This window comes from Phragmites australis, chromosome 12 (genome assembly GCF_958298935.1).
Source record: "Phragmites australis chromosome 12, lpPhrAust1.1, whole genome shotgun sequence".
Classification (NCBI taxonomy): domain Eukaryota; kingdom Viridiplantae; phylum Streptophyta; class Magnoliopsida; order Poales; family Poaceae; genus Phragmites; species Phragmites australis.
The window spans coordinates 29,536,968-29,558,572 of NC_084932.1; the positions used below are offsets into that span (position 1 = coordinate 29,536,968).

Below are 21,605 nucleotides of genomic sequence, written 5' to 3' on the forward strand. Positions count from 1 at the left end.
GTGTACATCCTCACTAGACAAATTTTGCATCCTCTCTGGAAAAATTAGTCCGGCCTGCACATCCTCCATCGTTGGACCATCCGGCGTATAGAATCACACTAGACATGCTTTGCAACTTCTATAGAAAAATTAGTCCAACGTGTTGTGATGCCAATAGTCGAACCATCCAGTATTTCAATGGATTTTCTCCACTGAGTCAAAAAGCCTCTAATGTGAAATCTTCCTGAGCGCCAGACCATTCGACATGTTCATTTCACTGGACGCTAGACCATCTGATGAGGCAAATTTTCCTAGACTCAGAAACAAAAATGCCAACTCTATTTTATCTACACCTTTTGCTTAGTCATGATCATAATTGCAATACATAGACATGCTCATGCAATCCCAAAAATCATCAAACTGAATCAACAACATTGTCAATCACTCATCACATGTAAAACAAGGCATATTTCAACTTGGTTTCTCATTTTCCGTCACCAAACTGCCTTACATCACCTCTAAAAGGTCTGAGAGCCCCTCCCTTCACCTTGCCACTGAACCACAGCCCCCTCTCCTCTCTGCCTCGCTCCAATTTCCCTCCTAAGCCTCCCCTGTTCTTCACCAAATCTTTGCTACCATGCAAATTGACTGCCGCCGATAAGCCTCCACTCTGTCCTTCTGTCCTACGTGCCTCCTTGTGCTCCTCACTCATCCATGCATGTGCCTCCTCTCGTAACTCAGATCCCATCAAAAGCGGAGACCACCATCGTCGATCCATTTCTTCCTCACTGTCGGCACCGCCCGACCTCCACCGACCTGGTAAGCACTAGTGTACCTCTCCGAGCCCCTTCCAAGTCTCCTTTCCTCCCCCGGAGCCCACACCAGCATAGCACTGAGGCGCATCCTCCGCCCATCACGTAAAGCTTGCAACTGGCCAATGTAAGTGCCCATTGGAGTGGGCGAGCCCACTGAAACCTTCACGACACTTTGTAGCCCCTCACCAGCACGCTCGTTGGATTCCAAACTGCCCACTCTCGCATTTCAGTTTTCCACAGCCATCGGCTCCACCTCCCACACACCGCCGCTACCACTCCAGCGAGCTTCAGTTCACAAGAACACCACCTCCACCTCATCGATAGATCACTGGTGAGGGTGAGTATTTCTCATCAAAGTCCTATATAGAAAAGCTATCACCGACAAGTTTTTCGATGATGAGGCCCCACTAGGAAACCTCTCTGTTTCACTCTTGTGGTGACCAAATTCCCTCCAGTGTCCACATGTCCACATGTTGATGACTTGTCGATGTTAGAAAATTTGCTAACATGGCATGTCCTTTGACCAGTCAATCGTGCCACCTCAGCCCCCAAGTCCATGGAAACCATACAATCCATGAACCCGATAGATCAAGTCCACAACATAGTAGCCGATCCAGTCAATGTTGACCCTATGATTTATCAAGAATACTTTGACGAAGACAAGTCCTACATCATTTGATCATATTTTACCGAAGTTTGATAAACACAACCTACTTGAGCCAAATTTTGAAATGCTACATTCTTGCATGCTTACTTTAATTAATTTAAAAGCTTGAATAGTTATAGCCTAGCTTGATTATGCCAAACCTTGCTATTGATTTACCTGTTGTCCATTGAACCGTAGAAGTTTGTTCAGATGATTGCTTTGGTTACTAGTATTCTTAGGCTCATCATGCCTCTATAAAAGAATCACATTAACTACTCATATTATTCATGCTATTGTGAAAAGGGTGAAATGATTAATGTACTTGGTGGTGTGAGTGGGTTAAAAAATGAGGGCGTTAATGAAACTCTAAAGTTTGATTTGATGAGGGTGAGTAAGGTATCCCATAGGGGTGAGACTATCTTGGGAGCAAGGTTTGCCTTTGTAGTGTTTTGCTGGAAGACACTTTTCTCAGTCGTATAAGACCGGTTCGTTGTAACATCCTACCTACTAACCATCGTACAACCACATGTCTTGTATATGGCAGGACTTGACCCAAAACCTCTAGCTTAGCATGGTACCCACTCGTAGGCTATTAGTGGCAACAAAAACAAGAGATGAATCGGACAATCTAAGTGAAGTTCCATGATCTAGCTGGATACTCTAAGTGATTCGTGTTTACATGAGCCCCTGGTTGAGTGTCCGATGGTGGATATCATGGCGAGGTTAGGGTGCAGTGTCTCGTTATGCTAGCTCCGCTAGTTGCTAAGGTTGGAATATGTGTATATCTTGTAGGTGAAGTGTGCAAGCTCTATAGAGTTTAAACCTATCCTGATAGTTGTATCCATAGTTAAAAACACACTATGGTTCAGTCACGTACAACGATTAGCTTCATGTGTGCGTACCTTTTTTATGTGTGAATGGGCTATGTGCACGTGTATTAGAAATGCGGGCCATGTGCCGTGACTTGGAGAGGACTAGGTGTCTATCAACTATAAAACTTGAAAATTGGCGGGATCGATATATCTCCTAGGGGCAATAACTCCTAATATTGACTTAAGGTTGTTTTTTCCCCTAAATGCTTTCAACCTTGCTTACAAACTAGCTCTTGTATAAAAACTGGCTTTCAGCTAAAAACTAAGTTGTATGGCCTTATCCTACTCACTCTTGCCCTAGTTGAATTTAAATAAAGAAGTGAAGAACAATTATGCGGATAATGATAAGAAAGAGTAGAAGAATAAGTTGCACGTATGCATTGGGCCTACCCATTATTTTTCATTGTTTTGTTGTAGAACTCTTTTATATATATGTATGTCGAACGTTTTTTAATGAACTATGTGATGGATGTCGTATGTATGGTATTGTAACACAATCGATGTATAACCGTGATACTATCCTATTAAAAATGTATGTATCAGCTACTACTGACGCATAGTCTTATACAAAATACATAATAGAACCTAAAATTTATACAAACCGTTGTGTTGTCTCTTTTCAGTCCGACTTTGGGAGCTGATATAAAGCCCTTGGTGTCGGTGTCCTAGCTGCTGACGATATGCTAGCCTCCGTTCTGCATACCAACACCTTCAAGACGGTTGTTCCATACGTCTGTTTGTAGCGAATACAAACACTACCATCCGCTAGAGAAAGAATGCTCTATAAATGGATGATGAATGTTGTGCATGATGTTCAATTAAGTGCTTCCAACAAAGCTTGGCATGTAGTGTTAGATCGATTTTTTCTGGAAACTAGGAAAGTCGTCTCATCGAGGAAGCCGTTTAAAAAAGGAAAGTCAATTTCACTATCCAAACTATTCAGTTTGTCCACTTAGTCCCATATAAAATCTCGACTATTTGAACCGGATTAGTCTACCTCTAATGATGTCGTCTATGACACCAAAGAATCTAAAATTAAAACACTAATAGTACAAGGAGAAACGAACAAGACCATATTCATTAGGGAGTAAACTAACCAAGTTTAAATAGTCTAGGGGTTTAAATGATAAAAAAGTTGTGTCGGGGCTAAGTGGACAGGCTAAACTGTTGGAGCCTGAGGTTAGTAAAGATGGACTAACGAATAGTCGCTCCCAATTTGTATACCTGAGACCAGCATTTAGTCACTGTAAAGCTGAGTAAGCGATAGTTACCAAATGACGGTCCTGCACGAGTATTAATTAAAACTTCAGCCGTCAACAACCATAACCCCTCGCAGATTTTTCATCTGATCACCACCTGAGGTTGAAAAAGGAATACTGAGATAACTGCTACTGGAGTTCCAGCATGGCAAACGAAACCATGTAGACATCACAAAGGAAGCACCACAAGGATAAACAGCAAATAAATTCTTTCATCTAACCGTCTAAGCAGTACATCCAACTGATTGTTCTGCACGAAACTTGACGACAGTATGGTTCAAATTTAGCATGGAAAACTAGGTAACTGATGGTTCTGCACAAAAACTTAGCTACAATATGGTTTGAATTAAACATGGGAAATTAGGAATGGTTCTTAAACTACGATAAACGATGCAATATGCAGTACAGCTATGACTTGGATTTTATCCATCGTACTCCTCAGCAGCGAACTTGTTCTCGGGGTAGAACACGGCGACCACCTGGTTCCCACCAAACTTCCTCCCGTGCATCCCTGTCTTTGCCTTTGTCGAGCCATCCACATCTGCATATTCCAAAAACACCTGCAGTGCAGCAAAAGTTTATGAATCAGTACTGATGCCATTCCAGTATTAAGCCAAATGCTGTGTTACATTGGAGATCAAAAGAAAACAAGTTACCTTCCCAACTCCAGCAACAGGCGCACCGCTGGGATCGGGCCGTGGAATTACAACTTTCACCAAGTTACCTGTCCAAGTGTTAGTGAGTACATAGACAAGAGAGTGATAACATAATATACATGATTAATCAAACTCAAAAGAATAGTGTGTCTTCTGTAGGTTAAGGCCCGATTGCCAATATTGCATAAGGTCGGACTATAAAACACTCTGCAATGGCATTATGTGGGACTACAAAAAAGACACACAAAAAGACAAACACACAAAAGGAAACCAATTCAGTAATTGAGGGAAGGCAAACAAAATGATAAAATCGGAATGTGCGTTCAAAACAAGAGGGGAGGGGGAATCCACAGGTTTCATGCAGTTTACCGTATTTGCGGCCTTCCTCCCTCATGTCCTCCACAATGTCCTCGTATTCCTCATCATCTCTAAGTTCATCTGCTGTAACTACCTGCGTCAGGCATACGACCTTGGTTGGCAGGGCTCCTCCAACTTGGTAGACTAGCTTCTGTTCAGGGAGATTTCAGTCAGAAATTGAAAGGATAATATAAACAGATGTTGTTACATAAAACATGTCAATTTATTTAAAATATATATATAAGACATGTCTGTAAGAGCTGACGTGTACCTGCATTTGCACCTGTTGTTGTGCCTGCAACAGAATGCTTTCTTGCTCTGGCCTAGGCTGAGCAGCACCTTGGTTTGCACGCCTAACAGTAAGGGTCTTGTCTCCCATCTTGATACCGTTAAGAGCAGCACAGGCAATGTCGGTAACAGAAAGATCCTGGTACACACAGAAGGCATAGCCCTTCGAGTTACCAGTTTCCCTATCCTTCACAAGATCAAATCCACGCAGAGGTCCAAAGGACTCAAGCAACTCCCGCACTTGGGCCTCAGTGAAGTAATAGGGGAGACCACCCACAAAGATACGGTCTGGACCTTCTAATCCTCCAGCAGAGCCAGGAGTTAAGCCAACAGCAGCAAGATTGAGATTGGGGTTTGGCTGGCTTGGGCCCAGCGCAGCTGCTAGGGAAGGATTATAGTCCGTTGGCCTTCTAACCTTCACTGGTGCGCCCTCAAACATTATGCCATCTAAGGCCATGGCATTGCTTGCTTCCTCCACAGATCTCATCTCCACAAAAGCAAATTTCTTGTCATGGTTTATGTAGACATTAAGAACAGCATCACCTGGACCGGCTGTGTTTCCACCAATAGCAGCCATAACCTGATTGAAGTATATTGCAACTGACTGTATGACAAAAGAAAATTGATCATGACTTGCAACAGACGTAGAGAAACAAGTGAAAAAATTATAAGCTATCTATAAGTAATTACCTGCTCGTTAGCAGATGGAGGAAGTCCGCCGACATACACGCGCCGAGCATGTCGAGTAGCCTAAGAAAAGGGGTTAATCACATTGTATATAGCAAAGCTAAACTGCTGGAGTAACTCAAATTAAGGGAAGACGTATACCTGTTGTGTCATGGCTTGTGGCTGCATAACAAGGGGGTTGAACTGATGCAAAGAGAAGTAAAAAAATTAGAAAGTAATAATTGAATATCAAATAGTAAAGAATAGAAGTGTGCATCTCTAAAACAGATCATTCTACCGACACCAGGTAAGTTGCTAATCAGATTGAATATGGTTGCCCGGTTATGACAAAAAGAACCATTCACAGTTTAAGCTCTAGCTACACAATACTGAAAGGAAACGCAGTAGTCACCTGTCCTGCAGTGAAGTTAAACATGTTTGGAAGCATCCCAGGAATAGCAACAGCAACTCCAGGCAGCTGACCTGCAATACATCAACAGAAAACTCTTAAGGAAAAGAAGATGAAATTTCTTGTAAGAGCGTAACAAGTTATTATAATTAAAAGTCTGATATGACCCACCATTACTACAAAGCACAGATAGAGCAAGTTTGCAAAATTCCATAGAACAGAGTAGCATATGTTGAAGAAAATTACTGAAATATTAACTATGAGACTACCAAAATGTAACAGATGCTGGTATGAAGACGAACAAGATATCAAACCAGATAGTTTCCTCGTGCATTAAAGCTACAGTAGTCGGCTCATTCCATTGGCAGCAGTTGGACAAAGTGGCCCAAGATTGCCGTCTTACCCATTACATACACAACAAAAAAACAATAAAAAGAACAAACAACAAAAGATCTTGCTCAGTTCCAGTTATAATGCATAAGAAACGAAAATTTACAGGTCATTTGTACAAGCAAACATCATCAGATTCATATAACAAGAATTACCAAGCCTTCAAGGCATCCAATGGTACTAAACAACTGGTCCCAGATATAGGTGACAAGTTCCAAGAGCTCAGCCCATTTCTGGTGACAAGCCAGAAAGAGGCTAGTTGCCAGTCTTTCCCTATATAATCTCAGGCACAAAATCATAATAACAAAATTTCAATACTTTATTTGACTGAGAGCACTGCTTCAGAAATTGGAAAAGCTAATATTGCTAAAACAATGATAAATGAATTTTACAAGAAAGAAAAATGATTTGCAAAGTTGGTTGTGTAACATACAAGTTCATGAAAAACCAAGACTGCTTATGACACTATAGTGAAAGGAGTGGCTGCAGCTGCACATAGCAACCCCAGCAGCATTAATCAATATTATAAATGTGTATGCATAATAACTGCTCACCACAGTGAGCATCCCCAATCATAGATAAATATATGTTAAAATGCAAAATGAAACCACAGAACTATGTTGTTCGCAATATACCTGGGGCTGCACCAGCACTAACTATAGGAATTGTCTGTTGTGGTGGTGCTTGGTCAAATCCGCTCACTCGCTTGCTGTTTCAAGACAACAGATATTAGCAAGTCGTTAAAAAAGAAGAATAACATAGCATTGCAGACATAATACAATAAAACAATAAAACCATGTTTAGCAAAGAAGAAATCATGTCCAGAAAGAATTACATCAACTGAACTACACTTTATCCAAGCTAAATTCCGAAGCAAGAAATCAACATTGCAATTCAAAATTGCCCATTGCATACTGCCAGTTTTTCAAACATACAAGACAGAAGATAATAGCTACTTTTGAAAAGCACATTTAACGTGAGGTATCAAAAGGACATGATAATTTGGAATCCTCAAATAGCTTATTCAATGGGGACAGGAAAACCGGAAGTGCCACTGGCATCAGAAACCAAACAATAAACAAGTAGTAAACCTTCTGATAGCATATAACTTTTTACCTCTTTGAACGAGAGCGTGAACGAGACCTAGATCTGCGGTCACGGTCGCGGTCACGACTCTTAGAAGGGGAGCGGGAGCGAGACCGATGCCTACGGTGACCATCCCTGTCGCGGTCTCTTCTCCTGCGTTATCAAAGCATAAATCAGATTTCCAGTGCAAGCAAGATTTTGTTTTCTTACATTTTGCAAAAGATGTTTAGTAACAAGATACTTATATCTTTTTTGTAGCTACATTGTTTTGACACCAGAACATGAAAACCTTTGCTGTTATACTGACTGAAGTGAAGCAATAAATGAATGGTTAAGCATATATCTCATTATTGTTTTGTTATGCTCAGATGGGAGTCAGGTAGTAGATTCCTAATGACTTTCCAATACATTCGGTGGCTTAGAAAAATCAATTAAGACAAATGGCTATAGTACATTACCACATCGTACAGTTTCAGGGGACCAATAATTGTACACAGATCAGGCTACAAAACTCGAAAAATATTTAATATGCAAATGTTACAATGGGATAATAGGGCAGGAAAATAATACATCATGCCATTTTTTCAGAATCTCCCGAAAGTGGCACATCAAGTTCTGCGGCTTACATATTATGCAATCATCATTTAAGTAAACAAATCTTGGAACTAGCAAAAGTAACTCATCAAGACAGTACTGGAATATGCGTAACTCATCATACAAGTACTCTAGAAATTATGACCCAGTACCTTTCAGAATCATGGCTCCGGTGACGGTCACGATCATCAGAACGATCACGGTGTTCCCTTTTCTCACTTCGTTCACGGCGCTCCCTATGGTGGCGATCACGATCTCTGTCCCGGTCACCACGGTCACTCCTGTCACGGTCCTTATCCCTGTCCACTCTCTCCCTACTATCCCTAACACGGTCACCCCTATCACGCTCCCTGTCCTTGCCTTTCTCACGTTCTCTGTCTCTTTCTCTAGATTTCGAGGACCTGCTATCATGTGACTGTGTCTCCTGCTGGAAAAAGCAAAGGAGAAACATTCGATCAGTCCGATTTCCTAAAACAACAGAATTTTCAACTATTGACTATATGATAAGCTCGTAAATGTAGGTAATCAAGCATAATATGTGCTACTTAGTAGGAAACTATGAAGCTCTCACATACTGATCTTTGACCCATCAGTACACAAGCAGCAGCAAATAATCCAAATATAACCAAGCCAATGCACCTAGAACAAGGCCAACCAAATCTTAACCGCCCAGGTGATCAAATGTAAATATGTTATTTAGTGGTCTTCTCCCTTCTCAAGACCCATCAGCTTAATCAGCATAACGTGAGCACATATATAGCAACATCTGATGATAAATTACAAGTAGTATCCTAGGCGTCGCCTCCTGATCCAAGACCAACATAAGGTCTACAGAACAGATCGAAACGGAAGCCTGTACATCAAAAATCGATTGCATCTAATTAACTCTAAAAAGGGCTTATCCCACATGACAACTTGTACAGAACCTAATTTTTCCCCACTAATTATATTGTTTCCAAGGAAATACAATCACCACACAGTAGCCAGGAGAAATCGTGGTCGCAGGTTCGTAATAATAACCGTCACACCAGACTCCGCAAACATGTCGCATCAGCCGAATTAATCAAAACAGATACATCAGAACCTACCCAAATCCCTCGCGTGAGCACTGAATTCGAAACCCGCAGATCGTTCCACGTCCGCCCCCCCCCCCCCCAACCAGTGGCACTACTCGCCCCCATCCCTCGCACACGGGTCATCACATCGAACCCCCGCGCGATTCGTACCACTAACTAGAACGCCACACGAGGCAAGGACGATCCAACCAGGGGGAAGCGCGCACAAACGAACGAACTCACGCACCTGGGGCTGGGAGGATCGGCCGTCGGCGTGGTCGGAGAAGCCAGTGGGCTTGGCGGCCGGGGACCCCCCGGCGGGGGCGGCGCCGTAGTCGGCCTGGGCGTAGGCGGCCGCGGGGTCGCCGTTGCCGTCGTAGCGATCATCGTGCTCGGCCATGTCGCGACGAGGCGGCGGATCGAGTTGGGGAATTTTTCTAATTCTAGGGTTCGGCGTTTAGCTGGGTCGAGAGGCCGGGACGATGTGGAAACGGGAGCACGAGGTCAGGGGCGGACCTCGTTATATAAAGCGCGACTGCGCGAGCGGTCAAGTTCCGTGGGGCGAGTCCCTGACGGGTGGGCCCCGGGGCGCGTGGGGGTTTGTGTCGGTTCCGGTGGTGGAGTTGGGCCTTGAGCGTTGGGCCCGCGGGAGGAGAAATACTAGGAAAGTAGTTGCATTTGACGTTTTAGGTCTGTTTATTTCGGTTCTACATTGTGTTTTTGATTTTTTTTTAAAGTTATTTTTAGATTTTAGCCATTGTCTTTTATAATAAAAGGTCCCAGGTGACTACTTATATTGTGATTTTTCTTTCTAGACTACCATGGTTTTTGTGTAAGTAAAATTAGGTCTTATATCTTCTTGAAATGTTTTAATGATGCTGCTACAGTTAGTTTTGCTATAGTAATTTACTAGATTAAATGAGTTGTTTGATAGTGCAGTTGTATGGTTTCTCATTTAAATTATATCACCTACTGCAAAGTTTGATAGGCTACCAGTGGAGGATCAAAATGTATAACTGATACTTATCCATTTATTGATTCTTTTACCTACCTCATGATTTTTTCACTTACTCCTCTAACACAAATCTCAACGCAAATAAACAATCTTGATAAATCATATATCTATATCCCTAATGAAATTCCGTGCTGTGGTGAGTTCTAATTTTCAACAGACTCATGGCAGTAAAGAATTATGCAGGGTCCTCTTCATAGTACCGTAAATACATATGATATTTTACTTGACTTTTCAAAGAAAAAAAAAGTATATTTTGCACCGATAGAGGATAAATATCCAGATTATTGATTCAACAGTAGTTTAAAAAAGAAATGCTTCGGGCCTTCCGCGGGGATACTGTAGCGAGTGCTGGTCGGAACGGCCGATCATACGCATAATATCGTTCTTCAAAAGAATATTGACATACAAAGCTTACGTCCTGGTTGTGTGATAAAGGAGCAAGACCACAATATGGGGAGAAAAAGTCGTCAATTCGCACAGCCAGCACCTAAGCATGCACCGGCCGGGCAATCGAAACAATCATATACTCCCTTTGTTCTCAAATGGATGGCCTCTATAGATGCATGCAGTTAAATTTTAGAAGTTTGAATCACTAATACACATGTAAGTGTTGAATTTTAGAAGTTTGGATCACTAATACACATATAAGTGTTAAGTTTGTCACATGAAAATAGAATAAATAAATTTATCATTAGAAATACTTTTCAATAACTTTTAATAACAAATGCTATAAAATTTCAACGTCAAAATGTATGGATTAGAGACCTTATAGATGTCTAAAACGATAAATAAAAAACAAAACCCAAATAAAGATAACCACTGCTCGGCCTCGGTCACTGATGGTGACGAAGGCGTCGAGGATCACTTGGCGAAGAGCACATCCATGTCCTCCAAGCTCCGGCCCCTCGTCTCTGGCAGCCGCGCGTACACGAACACACATGCTACCGCCGCCACCCCAGCGTATAGGAAGAAGCATCCCGGCATGGTGATCGCATCGGCGAGCGAGATGAAGGTCATGCTCACCAACCCGCACGTCAGCCGGTTCACCGCCATGCCCAAGCTCGCGCCCTGCGCACGCAGGCGCAGCGGCATGATCTCCGCGCTGTACGTGCCTGCCAGCGGCCCGAACCCGACCGAGAACGCCGCCACAAAGGCCAGCACCGACGCGACGCTGGCTGCTGCGCTTGCCGTCGACGTCACGCCGGCGCTGAGCGTTATCCCTAGCGACGTCATCGTGGCGGCCACGCCGGCCGTGCTGGTGAGGAGGAGGGGTCGCCGGCCTAGGCGGTCGGAGAAGAGTGTGGCCACGAGGACGAAGCACGCCTTGACCACTCCGACGGCGACGGTGGCGCCCAGGATGGCGCCGTTCGATGACATGCCAGCCTTCTTGAACACTAGCGGGCTGTACAAAACGATGGCGTCGATGCCGGACGCTTGCTGGAAGAAATGAATCCCGGCCACGCAGATGAGGATCCGACGCACACTCGCCGTTGGCCGGACGAGCAGCTCCTTCCAGACGCTGCCTCCGTCGCTAACCTGCGGCTCCTCGACGGCCTTCTTGATCTCCTCGAGGCGGAGGTCGGCCTCGGCCGGGCTGTCTGAGGTGCGCACGAGCACCGCGCGCGCGTCGGCGTGGCGCCCGCGCATCGCGAGCCACCGCGGCGACTCCGGCATGGCGAGCACGCCCACGCCGAGGAACACGGGCGGGAGCACGCCGACGGCGTACATGATGCGCCAGCCGAGGTGCACTGGCAAGCCGGCGAAGGCGTAGTTTGACACGTAGCTAAGCAGCAAGCCGACGCTGATAAACATCTGCACGTGCACACAACAACCATGCTCCATTAAGCTAAGCTTGCAAATCAATCAACATGGTTAATTTGCGTACGTGTGTATGCATACATACGTCAAGAAACGACGACAAGAGGCCGCGCGTGGACGCCGGCGAGATCTCGGCGTTGTAAACCGATGTGACAACGATGGAGAACCCGGACCCGATGCTGGTGACGAAGCGCGCGGCCATGAGCGTGGCGTAGCTGCCGCCGAGCGACATGGCGAGCGGGCCGGCCATGAGAAAGGCGTTGGCGAGCACGAGCGTGCCGCGACGGCCCAGCAGGTCGGCCGCCCAGCCGGCGGCGAGGATGGACACGAGCATGGACACGTTTATGGACCCTGCGAGCACCTCGATCTGCGCGTCGGAGAGGCCCAGGTCCTCCCGGATGAACAGCTGCGCACCGCTCATCAGCGCGAGATCTGCGACCTCACAGAGCACTCGTCACATCATACAGATCCACGCACGGTTGCATATGTAGTAGCTAGATGTGATGGTAGAGTAGGATGACCTACTGTAACCCATGAGGATGGTCGTCATGGAGGCGAGCGTGGCGCATCCGAAGGCGTACATGTTCCGCCGCGGCTTGCCTGCAGACGAGGCGAGCAGCGGCGCGGCGGTGCCATTGGCGCCGCCGTCGTGCGCCATGTGGTTGTCCCGCTGTGTCTTGGTTGCGGCCGGGGTGGCGCGCGCCGGCAAGGACTTGAAGAGTGCCTGGATGCTCACAAAGTTACGGGCTGTCGTGTTGCTTTTAAAGGTATCCAGAGAGAAGATTAGCGGAAGTTTAATAAAAATCTGTAGGAATTTTACCTTCTCTCCCTAAAATTCTTGCTTTCCAAGCTTACCGAGCGATCAAATTAAGTAGCTAGTGACATTGTTTGATACTCACTGAGCCTAGTTTAAAATCGGTAAATATGAATTTTCCCTAAAATCTGTAAAAATCACACAAACAATGTTTCTTTAACCATATAAATCTCCACGATCCAGTACAACTGATGTACAATATAATGCTGCAACAGATCGACGCTCATGATCGATGTCGAAAGTGAGATCCAGTACATGCAATACACCACAGAAGACGACGAGCAGTCAGCCTGTCAATATGATATATATTTTGTTTCCGTTCGTCTCTTAGCCCAGGAAGACGACGAGTGATTGCTACCTAACACGAGAGCTGTCTGTCGTCGCAAAGATGCTTCTTGTAGGATCTATTACACTATTATTAGACGGGAAAAAGAATCACCACATTTACTTTTAAGATCATGAAATTATCACCTTAATCGAAAAAGAGAAAATTATCTAGACTATTTATTGTTATAAACATATAACAGTCTAGATTAAACCAATGAGCCAATCTAAAATATAATTAATAAATAGTTAAATTCGGAAACCAAAGATTCTATATCAAATACGAATAATAAATACCTTAAAATTCATGAAAAATTAGCAGTTCAATTTTCATATGGTGTGATAAGCAAAATATCGAAATAAAGAGTCTAAATGAAATAAATTAATAATAATTAAAATTAAAGTTAGAATAGAAAAAATAAGGATTCATATCAAATATAGTCTTATAAAAAAATCAAATTATTATAAAATCAAATACTAAATAAAGAGTCTATGTAAAATACAATTAATCAATAGCTAACATTCGTAATAAAATAATGAACTTTTTTAAATTCTTATTAAGATAATATATTAAGAAGCAATGTGTAACTTAAGTTCATCATATCAAGCAGACAGTAGACAAGACACATCACATAGGTAAAGGCAAACATATTATGATTTTGATTAGGTTGTTTAAATTTGACGTATAATTTTAACAGTTAATCAAAATATATACGAATCGAACTAATATACGAATACGGTTTAGGTACAAGTTTAGAGCATAAATAAATTTTTCCACTAATATATTTTTATTTCTCTTCTAATTTTATACGTTTTATAACTAAATGATATTGAACTCATAAAAACTAAAAAAGAAAAAGGATTGTTTTTTAATCAAATATTATCATAATAAAATATTATAACGAGACTAACCAAACTATTAATATGTGCCACTTCTTAGTTTTTGTAATGCGAGAAAAGTGACGAATCCAGGTACACTTCGGAGTTGTAATCAGCGTTCCAAAATTGTTTACTTTCATCGTGCTTGCTTCTCGCCATTGTTTTGGTTCTCTACTGTACTGGGTACATGGATCGCGATCACGTCCTTGCAATACGTACTACTCCAGATAAGTATTACTGGGTACATCAACATCGAAAGAGAGGCAGTGGACGGTCTGTGATTAGTCAAAATGAAACTTTTTTCCACTGGTGATCATCAGTTATATGGAGTAGTTCCTTGCAGCAGGATGGGATGGGATCCACGGACATTTTGGGCCCCACGAGTGTTTTGACTCCTCTCTCTCTCTCTGATTGTTCCGCTGGCCAATCGGTGCGCACCATGCAATAACTATCCACGTCTGTACGCATGCGATATATAAAGCTATATATTACCTTTTACTTACGGTGACTGTCAAAAGAAATTTTGTTCGAAAGTTGCATCCAATGACCGACACTTTCTTCTTCAATGGATCTCGGCTCACTATGGTGTTTGTTTTTCTCAACCGTCACCTCATCCTAGTTCTTCATCTCTGGTGACTTCTAACTTTCACTTCCTAATTATTACCTTTATTTTGCCACTGCTATCAGCACCATCTCACCACGACCATCCTGTCTGACTCGTGACTCCTATGAAACTATTGTTACCTCATCACCACACCCTGTCACCACCCATCGCTCTCCTACCTAACTTGTGGCTTTGGCTGCATCACCATACCACCAATACAAATATTGCCCACGTAGATCTTACCCCCACGTAGACTTCAAATCTTAATCTCTCTGGCGGGGCAGTGGGTAAACAATTTTTAAATTAAATTTATCAAAAAGAAAGAAAGGAGGGTCTGAGTTTGACAGGAAAACAACTTTTAAATTAAATTTATGAAGAAGAACGAAATGTGAGAAAACCCTCAACCTCGGGTGATAGAAGAAGGGCACAAAAATCAAGCAGTCGATCTTGACAGCAAGAAAAGAGAGAAGAGGTCATGCTGGATCGATCAAGTCCCTATCAGTCAATCATATTATGATATAAGCCCCTGCACCCATGGATCCGGATCCTCTGTAGTGGTGAAGGCAATACAGAGGTTGTAGCAGCACTACAGTGATATGTGAGGGATGAACATTGATCTGTAGAACGGTACTAGAGGAACAGTGATTCATTTACCGTAGCGTCTCTTTTCTACCGTTCACCAAGGACTGTAGCATCTGCCCTGAGTGGTTGGACTTCAATCTAACGTGATAACTTTAGGATCTCTTTTCCCACGCTCGTATGCCATGTGTCCCTATGCCCACGCGTCATGCTCGGCTTGCCCTTGCGCCCGTGCACCATGTGTTCCCGCACCCGCTTGCCGGCGCGCCTCACGTCCCCGCGCCCGCACGCCACACGTCCATGCGCTCCCGCTCGCTCCTACACCCACGCGCCATGCGTCCAATAGTTTAATAGTCCAATAGCAACTATGTATTTGCTTAGCAGTGTTCAGTAATTTACTATGACTTGAATTCTTCTGTAATTTTGTTATGGGTTTAATGCTTTTTAAGTAGCGGTGTGAAAAAATTACTATGTTCAGTAGTGTGTCAGTTTTGTTGTTAGTAGTTGCTATTAGTATCAGTATTTTTGTTTAGTAGTATTAGTAGTTTTGGTCAATAGTTTGTTCAGTATTTGTCAGTAGTTACTAGTAATATCGGTAATTTGTTCAGTAGGTCAGTAGTTTGTGTTCAGTAGTGTCAGTAGTTCAAAGTTATATTAAATTTTGTTCAGTAGTTTGTGTCAGTAGTTGCCAATAGTTTGTATTAGTAGTTGTCAGTAGTTTCTCGTAGTATCAATAGTTTGTTCAGTAATATCAGCAGTTTTTTAGTAGTTGTTTAAGTAGTTCTCAGTAGCTTTCAGCGGGTCAGTAGTTGCGCGTGGGGTAGGGGCACGTGGGCGCAGTGGCGGGCGTGGGGGATCCGGGCGTGGTTCGCAGGGGACACATGATGCGTGCGGGCAAGCAGGCGCGAGCGCAGGGCGAGCGAGCGAGTGGGGGCATGTGGTGCACACGGAAAAGCAAGCACGAGCGCACGTTGAAAAGCAGGCACAAGAGTGCGCGCTAGGAGCTGGGCCGACGTTCTGCTATGGGTGGGGTAGGCTGGACGGAGGTGAGTGTAGAATAACTATTCTATACTCTGGTGTAGAATAGTACTACCGTATATATGTGTATATATATACAGAGAGAGAAAGTTATGTCTACTTTCATTACGTTATCTAGATTGTACAATTCTACATTATCTAAGGATTCTATAAAATTATTAAATTGCTCCGAAGCATAATAAATATCAGCTTCATTATATATTTTATTAATTAATTCATCTTCCTCATTGTAACTTTCTTTCAAATAATCGAAACACAGACCGTAGAGTGGCACTAACTTTAACAGTGCATGTTTCTTTAAGACCCAAACGAGTAGACCCAAAAAATTATGAAGATGGTGATTTGCTACCCTTATGACTGGAAAATCAATTTTAGTCGATTTTCTAACCTTTGGATAATCATTGAAATGTTGATGAGTGCATCAAAACACCAGCGAGGGTGACCTCCATCCACAACCACAAGTTTTACGAAAAAGACTAATTTGCAAGGTACTCTGCAGGATCGTTCTCCTCTACCTTCTCAGTAGTCAAGCCTGTCTCCAATGGTTCCCTTTGCCCTCTTTCCTTCTATTATATTTTTTTGGGGAACTGGAAATTTATTAATATAGAATAATGTCTTTACAATCTCGAGCAAGGAGCTCAGCAATACACGAAGGCGATTCGAGGAACAAAACCAAAGCCTCCACACCCCTTTTTGCTAGTTGTGCTAACACGTGAGCCACTCTATTCCCATTCCTGTTCACATGATTAAAACGACAATCCGGCAAATTTAGAGCGAGATCATTTGCCTCCTTCAGTACATAGCCAAAGCTCGACCGATCCCAGCCGGTGGACGACATTCCCTCAACAAGCGCCGAGCAGTCCCCTTCAAAGATGATTAGCATGTTCACCCATTCATTCACCAGTCTACAGCCAAACAGACAAGCATGCGCTTGCCAAGAGGCTTGACCAAGCAGACAAAAGTGCTTCGCCAAGGTAATTCCTGATAAGCAGTCCCCTTCAAAGATGATTAGCATGTTCACCCATTCATTCACCGGTCTACAGCCAAACAGACAAGCATGCGCTTGCCAAGAGGCTTGACCAAGCAGACAAAAGTGCTTCGCCAAGGTAGTTCCTGATAATGCATCCGCCGAAGGTCTCGCCAGAACGCGCATCAAAGCTGGCATCTGTATTGACTTTTGCCTAATCGACAATTTGGGGGAATCAGATGGGCTCCATATGGGCCGAGAAGCCCTAACACTAGCCTTCCCTTTGCCATCAGATGTTTGCCAGATTTGAAACAGTGTCTCAAAATAATTTTTCAGAAAACCAACTGACTATGAGATAGTAGCTCCGCCCTTCACGTGGATGGCATCGTTTCTCAAATGCCAGGCATGCCAAAATAGCAGAAGAATGCAAGCACGAGTTTCATCATTCCGTGAGTTGAGCAGCACCTGTAGCCAAGCCGAGCCAGTATAGGAGAATTCCCATTCAGAGGGCAGATTCCAGAACTCCCTCATCGCCTCACGCAGGGCTCTGGCCTTAGTGCACCTCACCACAACATGGAATCGATCTTCATCCGTGTTTCGGTACACGTCGGGTAGAAAGCCAAAGTTTGGCGCCAACGGCTCATCTGTGTTGCAAGCGCTCCCCTAGCGAGCTTCCATCCAAATACTTTAGCCTTTAGAGGAACCATAGAGCTCCAAATACACTTCCAGATATGGTTTGCTCCCTCGCCATTAGTACTAACTGCAGGCAAATGCGGAGGCTGAGTACGGTCTTTGATGGCAAGCAAGTAAGCACTACATACCGTAAACATACCTCATGGATCAAAATGCCAAGATAGAAAATTGTCCACTTCTCGGTTTGGAACTTTTAGTTTCAAAACTTCAGCCGCATCGTGAGGCCACATGATACAGTGGATAAGATCCTCATTCCATTGCTGTGTCAGGAATCATATGCTCATTCACTCTGTGAAGTCTTGAGGTTTCCTTCATATTATAAATTTTAAGTGCATTATCTCGCGGCAACCAATTGTCGCACGCCATATCCTGATGCTCCTGCCAAAGCACACCCTCCAGATAATTCCACATTTCAGCATGTCCAAACCATGCATAATACCTTGCCACGAGGGTGAGCCCCCCGATGCAAAAGTTGTGTCATGAAATTGACCCAGAGGGAAATATTTCACCTTTAACAACCGAGCACACAGGGTATCAGGAAACTAGATCAGCCTCTAGGCTTGCCGAACGAGGAGGGCTTGACTGAAAGCACGGACATCCCTGAAACCCATGCCACCATAACACTTCGGCACGATCATCTTTTCCCAAGCAATCCAATGGACTTTCCTAGCATTCTCCTCATATCCCCACCAAAAGATCCTCGTCGTTTGCATCAAATCCTCACACAGCCCTGCAGAGAATTTGAAGATCCCCATCGTAAAAATTGGTAGGGCTTGCATAACAGATTTAATCAATACCTCTTCCCCTCTAGCTGAAAGATATTTTTCAAACCAATCTGCCAGCCTTTTAGCATATTTATCATTGATCAATTGGAATCTATAATCCTTCATTCTTCCTTCTGGAACAAGGAGTCCCATGTACCTTTCTTCGAAGCCAACATGCTCCACATTGAGAATTGTAGACACTGCAACATGATCTTCACTGGCTCAAATGTGGATGGTGACCTCACAACGCTCAGTGTGTATTCTTCAAACTCCCTGCCAATGTACTCTGGGTGTTCCATAATACCCAGCCTGTTCATGGCAGTGTACGACACCTTCGGGAAACCAGAGGTGTCCAAGCAGTACTCAGTTACCCAACCTTGATCTTCCATATGTATAGAGAAAGACAACGCTCATCAAAAAGGGTTTTTCAATAGAAAGGGGAAGTATAAGAAGTTTTGTAAAATAGTTTTAAGGAAATTACCACGTCTATGGTATCATCTGATAGCTAAGTATGGCTCTGATACCACCTAAAGCACCTCAGATCATCCTGATGCTTAAAACCTTTGTTGTACCAGTCTCTAAATCAGTCACTAAATGAGAGTTTTATAATAGGTGGAACCATAGTCATACAACAAAGAGAATGGTGAAATAACTCTATCAAGCTAATAAAATATACACCATTAAGAAGCAGTGCACAAACATCATAGTCCACGACATCAGAGTGCATAGCAGGGACAACATGATGAATACGTCACTCCACAGGCAACTCGGGTGTGGATACGACCAAACTACTCATTAGCCTCACCGTCTGTGTCGGTGAAGCCCGGATCATCCTCTGAAAGCACAAGCAAAGGGTATCCGGGCGCTAGCCCGGTTGGCAAGGACGGCGCGAGTGCTCGAGCCAGCCCGCGTTCGAGCCCGAGTGCTCGCACGGGCATGCACGGAGCGGCCTCGCTCGACCCTGCCTCCAAAGAAGGCCGTAGAAATGGGTCCCACTATTAAAAAAAAGCACAAGCAAGGGTGAGTACAGACGTACTCAACAAGTCTTAACACTTTCCCTATATCAAGGGATATAAATGCATGCATATGGAATAACAGGGATAAAGCTGTAATGTTAACTTTTGCAAAAAAGAAAAGCTGAGCTTACACATGCAAGGTTCATTTTATAAGGCGGAGATTTTGAAAACAAATCATCAAGTAAAGGGGGTTTTCTGGCCATGGTGGAAGTTACCATGGCCTAAGTTTTAATGTTGCCGAACACTCCGTCCGTAGCAACTCACGGCACCCTACCGGACCTATTTTCAAAAAACGGGCGCACTCTGCCCATTCACACTCCAAGAGTACACACGCAACCCATGCTAGTTGTTGTGACCAAACCGTAGTTCGTCCTTGACTGTGGACACGGCTATTCGAATATTTTTACCTCCACAGAGTGTACACTTAACTCACAAGCTGAGTACATATCACCGTCGTGGCATTGCGATTCAACAAAGCCATTACCTACTCAAGCATCATCTCACTAGCCACCTACGAAAGCTAACTAGGGGTTCCTAACCTTTAACCAGGTCTCCAACCGGGTCAACAAGGTTGCACCTACTTGCACCTGCTCCATGGAGATGACGTGGTTGTGCACATGTCTAGAATCGTCGTAGCACAAACGGTGGTAGAGCACGACACCGTGGGTGGCGAACTCGTCAATGAAGAGGAGCGCGTGGAACGTGAGGCATCGTGCAGTGACGTAGCCGCTCAAGGGAGCACGACGGGTGTGGCCGCACGTGGAATGGTCGCGTCATCCGGTGCCGCGTGTTGGGCGTCGGAGTTTCCGATGCCACTGGAGCGGTGGATGCCGAAGGGTTCGGTGCGGTCACAAGTGTTAGTGTCCGCCATCGCGCATGATGTCCTGTTGTCGTGCGGTTGTAGCATCTCCTGAAAGGGGTTAGATGACAACGCAAGATCGTTGTCATGGAGAGACGATGGTGGCGGCTTGGATGTGTCGTCCTTCTTGCCACGAGCAAAGGGAAAGTAGTGCTCGTCAAAGACGATGTGCCGAGAAGTGTTGACGCGTCATGTGGATGGGTTGTAGCACCTGTTTCCCTTGTGGTTCGGCGGGTACCCAAGGAAGACGCTTGGCACTAAGCGTAGAGCAACTTGTGTGGCGCCGTCGCAGAAATGTTTAGGTACCACAGACACCCGAACACCCGTAGGTGGTCGTACGTAGGCGCAGCACCGAGAAGAAGCTCGTGCGGAGTGACGGACTGAGTGGTTTGTGCACGGGCGCCGATTGATGAGGTACGTCACAGTGGCAAGTGCCTCAGCCCAGAACGCCAGCGGCATGGAGGCATGGAACAGCAAAGAGCGGACACTGTTGTTTAATGTGCGGAGGATGCATTCTGCTTTTCTATTTTGCGCTGAGGTCTAAGGACAAGAGAACTGAAGAGCAGTGCCATGGGAGGAGATAAATGAGCGCAATGCATGATTATCAAACTCTTTTCTGTTGTCGGTTTGAAATGTAAAAACGGGGCGCTAGAATTGAGTTCGAACATATGAAAAAATGACAACAATGTTGTAAGGACCTCAAATTTGCACTTTAAAGGGAAAGTTCACACGAAGTGAGAATAGTCATCGAGAATAACTAGATAATACTGAAATCCTGAATTGCTTACAACCGGTGATGTCCAAATATCACAATGCAACAGTTGGAAAGGGAAATAGCTAACTGAATTTGTAAGTTTAACTGTAAATTTGGAGCTCAGGCTGAATAATCATGAACTTATCATACATGCCACAGTTGATCGATGTTTAACTTCAGTTTGCTTCCCTACACTGTTTTAGAAGAAAACATCGCCAAATTGGGTACTGATGCAGCTATGAACTTCTATAGTATGCGGTACTCGTGAAGAAAATAATTCTATTTTGGTGATTCTGGTGAGATATTGGAATAAATCTAAACTAAAAGCTACATCAAGTTTCTTTTAGTTTTGGATTGTGATTATCACCAACATGCGTGTTGCAGTTGCCCATGTCTGTTGAGTTAACGA

At 44.0% G+C, this 21,605-nt stretch overlaps 2 protein-coding genes across 7 annotated transcripts; both read right to left on the reverse strand.

The window, feature by feature from the left end:
- Positions 1–3,759: 3,759 nt before the first annotated feature.
- Positions 3,760–9,585, reverse strand: LOC133887521 (splicing factor U2af large subunit B-like). 5 transcript variants are annotated; one of them, XM_062327501.1, is made up of 11 exons: positions 9,320–9,585; positions 8,170–8,444; positions 7,454–7,576; positions 6,973–7,046; positions 5,951–6,021; positions 5,701–5,742; positions 5,563–5,622; positions 4,856–5,476; positions 4,597–4,735; positions 4,228–4,295; positions 3,760–4,131 (listed from the first exon to the last, which is right to left on the reverse strand). In XM_062327501.1, the coding sequence occupies exons 1-11, from the start codon at positions 9,470–9,472 to the stop codon at positions 3,994–3,996; spliced, it is 1,764 nt and encodes a 587-aa protein (XP_062183485.1). In that variant the 5' UTR covers positions 9,473–9,585; the 3' UTR covers positions 3,760–3,993. The 5 variants fall into 5 exon arrangements, 4 of the variants coding, with proteins under 4 accessions (XP_062183485.1, XP_062183488.1, XP_062183486.1 ...); XR_009903589.1 differs by having other exon boundaries at positions 3,989–4,131; positions 4,228–4,455; XM_062327504.1 differs by lacking the exons at positions 6,973–7,046; positions 7,454–7,576; positions 8,170–8,444; positions 9,320–9,585 and adding an exon at positions 6,280–6,482.
- Positions 9,586–10,758: 1,173 nt separating this feature from the next.
- On the reverse strand, positions 10,759–12,891 carry LOC133887522 (polyol transporter 5-like). Of its 2 annotated transcripts, none has more exons than XM_062327505.1 (3): positions 12,431–12,891; positions 11,991–12,337; positions 10,759–11,899 (listed from the first exon to the last, which is right to left on the reverse strand). In XM_062327505.1, the coding sequence occupies exons 1-3, from the start codon at positions 12,561–12,563 to the stop codon at positions 10,949–10,951; spliced, it is 1,431 nt and encodes a 476-aa protein (XP_062183489.1). In that variant the 5' UTR covers positions 12,564–12,891; the 3' UTR covers positions 10,759–10,948. The 2 variants fall into 2 exon arrangements, with proteins under 2 accessions (XP_062183489.1, XP_062183490.1); XM_062327506.1 differs by having other exon boundaries at positions 12,427–12,570.
- Between the last annotated feature and the right edge of the window lie 8,714 nt (positions 12,892–21,605).